The sequence below is a fragment of the Haliotis cracherodii genome, unplaced genomic scaffold (assembly GCF_022045235.1).
Source record: "Haliotis cracherodii isolate W230 unplaced genomic scaffold, xgHalCrac1.p SCAF_17, whole genome shotgun sequence".
NCBI classification, from domain to species: domain Eukaryota; kingdom Metazoa; phylum Mollusca; class Gastropoda; order Lepetellida; family Haliotidae; genus Haliotis; species Haliotis cracherodii.
The window spans coordinates 17,027,867-17,033,121 of record NW_027266272.1 but is presented as its reverse complement, the minus strand read 5'-3'; the positions used below and the strand labels follow the sequence as shown (position 1 = coordinate 17,033,121).

At 45.7% G+C, this 5,255-nt stretch overlaps 1 protein-coding gene across 1 annotated transcript; it reads right to left on the bottom strand.

The window, feature by feature from the left end:
• Positions 1 to 1,612: 1,612 nt before the first annotated feature.
• LOC139464652 (uncharacterized) lies at positions 1,613 to 2,587 on the bottom strand. Its single transcript, XM_071246175.1, has one exon. The coding sequence runs from the start codon at positions 2,585 to 2,587 to the stop codon at positions 1,613 to 1,615; it is 975 nt and encodes a 324-aa protein (XP_071102276.1).
• Positions 2,588 to 5,255: the final 2,668 nt, after the last annotated feature.

Genomic DNA, 5,255 nt, shown 5'->3' with positions numbered 1-5,255 from the left:
GTCCTGCCAAATCACGTCGGGGGGGGCACCAGAAACAGGCTTCACACATGCTCAAATGTCTGCTCAACTTGCCTTACAGGATCATCTGTTGTGGTTTGTTTTCAAGCAATATATTCAAATAATATCACCATTGGATTAGAAAGATTGTTCAGAGTGACTGAGTATCCTTTACGCCGCTTTTAGCAATATTCCAGCAATATCGCTGCTGGGGACACCTGAAATGGTCTTCACACATTGTACCCATGAATCGAACCCGGGTCTTCTGCGTGACGAGCGAACGCTTTAACCACGGGGCTTATAGCTGATTTCACTTTAGGGGGCATGGGTTGTCAAGTTGAGTTGTCAAAGGTGCCACAATTACTTGTTTTATCCTCTTAATGACAATCGCCAGGCAGGGTAACAACAAATATAATACTTTAACCTCTTTTGGGCCGTGCATAAACCTACCATCGTGTCTTCGAATCCCGGTTCGCCCTGATTATGTTTCTAGGTTTGTCAGCACCACACCTGTGCCCCTGGGATTCCCCAAAGCGGTAAACGTCTAGGACGTGTATCACTTCGGGCTTACAGCCCACATTTAGTTGACACGCCGTGATATGACTGAAATATTGTTCGAAGTGGCGTTGGAATCAAACTAATTCAAAGATTTAAAGATAAATGGTGAAAAGATACAATGAAGATACATCATGTTAGTGCTGGTGAGGCGTTAAACAACAACAACAACAACAACAACACACCATATTTTTAGGTTTGGCAGCACCAAAACTGTCCTCGGGCTTTCGCCGAAGCGGTAAACGTCTGAGACCTGTATCACTTCGGGCTTTTCTCCTAATCAAAGCTGACACGCCGTGATATAACTGGAATACAGTTCACAGCGGCGTTAAACTAAACTAATCACTCATTCCAAAGACTTTATAATCTTGGTAAGTAAAGATAACATGTACAGTAAACTACGGTTATAACGAACACGCTTATAACGAACTGACGGATATAACGAACTTACTTTTTTGGTCCCGACTTTTTGCTGTAGGTATGCTGTATATATCCTTATAACGAACTACGGTTACAACGAACTATAATTAGTAGTCCCCTTGAGTTCTTTAAAACCGTACTTTACTGTATTGCACAACACTATCACGAGTGGTTGTTTCAACAAAATAATGTCAAATTTAAACCTAAGTGTCGCCATGGGACGCCATATGTCTTGTAAATTCAAACCGTTCTGTACGTGTATAACAAGATTCAAAACCAAGTTCATTCAGAATTCAACACGGGTGTTTTATTTCAAACCCATCACAAAAAGGCACTTTTTAAAACGGCAAGGAAAGTATCGAAACAACATGGACAAAAAAAACATCTTTGGATAGTGATAAGCAAACAGACTTTCATATGGACAGTGTTGCATGCTGGAATTAAAACATGATTTGAGACTGAATTCCATTGCTGAAATTAGGAATATCAATAAAGTGATTTCTTAGAATTTAAATGTACTTTGTACAAATCAGTTTACAATTTCTTCACAACAGAAGACACATATGCACGTAACCAAGTGTGATAGAATCTGATATATAGAAGCAAACAGCTTGTTTTCATCCATGTGAACAACGGAGATCTAGAAGGCAAGTCCAGCCATTCCCTGGTTTCCGCTGGTACCGCCCTGGTTCATTCCTGGTAGACCCTGGTTCATTCCTGGTAGACCCTGGTTCATTCCTGGTAGACCCTGGTTCATTCCTGGTAGACCCTGGTTCATTCCTGGTAGACCCTGGTTCATTCCTGGTAGACCCTGGTTCATTCCTGGTAGAGCCTGGTTCATTCCTGGTAGAGCCTGGTTCATTCCTGGTAGAGCCTGGTTCATTCCTCCAGCCATGTTGGGATTCTGCATACCGAAGGAACCCATGCCGAGACCAAACTGACTCTGAGTGGCGAAGGGGGTGGTGGCAGACTGACTGTCGAAGCCGATCTTGCAGCACAGAGGGATGACGTCCATGCAGGTGGATCCAGAGATCTGTCGTGAGGGACACAGAGCCAGCCCACGGCCGGTCAGCTCCTCGAAGGTCATGCTGTCGATGGTCTCAGAGGAGGTGGCGGTCTGACCCTGGAAGATTGTGACGGGGGTGCCCACGATGCCGCGGGGGTTGCGGGACTGGCTCCACCAGAAACGGTCTGTGAGGATGTCGCCGAGAGCACGACTGGAACATCCTTCTTCAACGCGGGAGCCTTCAGTAACGACGAACTGAAACTGTCCTTGGAGGGTGGAGGAAGTGCTGGCGGATACGACGGCTGACAGACGGAGATTGCGTGGGCCTCCGAACTGGCTGTTCCATGAGGACTGGAATCTGTTGCCGTTGCTGCTGCCGAGGCTGAGAGTGACCCTCATCTCATCCCCGTTGGAGTTCTTACCAACACAAGTCTGATACAACGTGGGATCCTCCGGGATCATCCCTCTCATCCCTACAGCTGCAGAAGCTGGCTGTCCCCATCCCCCAACCTGGGCTTGCTGCCCCATACCGCCCCACCACTGAGCGTTAGCGTGGTGAGAGACGACGGCCAAGACGGCAAACACTGCGACGATGAGGTGAGAGGCCATGACTGCTTAGAGTGAAGTACTACGGAGGACGGACCGAGTAGTTGTGACTGGACAGTGGTCAGCTGCCCGTTATATTGGCCAGGGCATGGGGAGTGCTATCATGATTACATTGCCGTAGGGGATTCGTCGTTAAGGAAGTAATGCTCTAAAGGGTGTATAACGTTGTAAAGTAATTACTCACACCTGCAGAATATCAATTTGATATAATTAATCCACACCTTGCCGATATTGAAATATCTAGCTACTCCGAACACGTAACTGGTCATTATGTAATTAATGAATGCCCCACACCCTTCCAAGCCGTAATTAACACAGGGACTCTTCCTGATTGATCAATACCATCGATCTCGGTCCCTGCTTCCATTGTGTAGACATTCACAAAACTAGTTAATGTTGATGACGCCCATCCATTTACTAACGAGAGAATATATGGTCGTATATGTGAAGAAAATGTACAACTGACTGCATTGCGCCTCTGTGCTGAAAAAATTATCACATATGACAACAATATTATTGCTGTTATCGTTGTTTTTGCAATACTATTTCTTCTTCTTCTTCTAGTAATAGTAGTTCGTAAACAACTTGGATTTCAACGTGCAGATTTCGGTCGACTACTGGATTTGCAAAGAATGTGTGCCCAAAACTGGGCGTCGACAGATGTTTTGCAAATCTTTTCATGTTTTTAATCAAGGTGCTCAAGTGATTTTATGCACTTCGCGGGATAAGCCCAATTTTATGACAATATAGATCTTGATCAAATCGTCACTTTGTTTTAAGCAAATGCAAGCGGAATGAGCGATGGAATCTTATTCGGCAATAGGAGGGACATAGAAGGGACATAACTCGTAATACCCACTGATCGCGCTACGATCGAGCCCACTGAGTCTACGATCGACATTCCAACGTAGTTCGGCAAAAGTGGGAACTGGACGTTTATGGTCATCTAATTCCCTCGCCTCGTGATGAACCACCTCGCCCGTACTCGAGGGATTCACCAAATTGGTAAACGTCTGAGACCTGTACACTTCGGGCTTTCCTCCCACATTAGGCTGACACGCCGTGATATATCTTGAATGCTGTTAAAAGCGGTGTTAAACTCAACTCTCACACACACGAATATGACTGTTGTCGAACCTCGTACCGCTCCCCAAATTGTCAATGTGTTTCGCTTGATAGCTACGAATATTAATTGCTGGAAGCGGCTCAAAAATCTACCTATTCACATGCAACAGCATTGCGGCAGGCGCTTTGTATTTATGATGCGTTGATGTGAAATGGGGTTCAACGTACGTCCAAAAATTGTACTTATATAGCGAAATGCATGCACGTGTGTGTGTGTGTGTGTGTGTGTGTGTGTGTGTGTGTGTGTGCGTGTGGCTGTGTGTGCGTGTGTGTGTGTGTGTGTGTGTGTGTGTGTGTGTGTGTGTGTGTGTGTGTGTGTGTGTGTGTGTGTGTGTGTGTGTGTGTGTGTGTGTGTGTGTGTGTGTGTGGCTGTGTGTGTGTGTGGCTGTGTGTGTGTGTGTGTGTGTGTGGCTGCTGGTACTAGTCCGGACTGATACCGATTTATAGTGCTAGCCAACTGAGATACCTTGATAGCTTGTACTAATCCGGACTAATGACGATTTCATAGTGCTATCCCAGGGATACCATGCGGCAGCTTAACATGAATACCCTACTCAGACACAGTGTACTGACCCCGAGCTGATCAGCCCTAGTTTTAGCTCTTAATGCCGAGCGCCAGGCGGGGTAACAACAAGTTCCATCTTTTTAAGTTGTTTGGATATGACGCGGCCGTAGACTCAGGGAAATGTAACTGAGGCGCTACTGATTCAACGTCATTTGACGGAAAACGTTGTTCGAGTTATCGGAGTTTACAGTGTCCTTTAGTGAAGTTAAATTATCAATATTTGACATCGGTAGTGCTCTAGATTGTTAATAGTTTTGATTGATACACTGACATAAAGTTTATGTGAAGTTTACACGATACAGGCCTTTTTCAATGGACGAGAGGCCGGTCACATGACTGCGATCATAAGCGTCTGAACCAGACATTTTGACGTTTTGAAGTTTTGAAGTTTTGCACGAGACTATTCTTGAAATGGCGTTAAGCCTGATAGACCACTTCCACCCGTGAAGATCCGGGTTAGAATTGATCTTCAGCAACCCGTGCCAGTGGTAAAAGGCGACTAAACGGATCGGCAGGTAAGGCTCGGTGACTTGGTTGATGCATGTCATCGTATCCCAATTGCCTAACTCGGTGCTCATGATGTCAATCACTGGATTGTCTGGTCCAGACTCGCTTATTTACAAAACGCCGTCATATAGCTGGAATACTGCTGAATGTGGCGTTAAACAACAAACAAACCAACAAACTTCCACGTCTGTGGAACCCCTAGGAAGTGCCTGGCACGAAAAAAGCAAAAATCTTAAACTCAGCGTCCATGCATACATTGTTTGACTTCATGCCCTGCATAGTATTACGAATATCCCCGTTCCAGTTCATTCGTGACCAACTCGTGATATTCCGGGACAAGCCGAAAAGCGACTCGTGCCCCATTCGTGACCAACTCGTGTTATTCCGGGACAAGTCGACAAGCGACTCGTGCCCCTCTCGTGGCCATTATTGCGACGGGGTTCCGTCTAAGCGCAAAGGGTCACAGCTAAAATA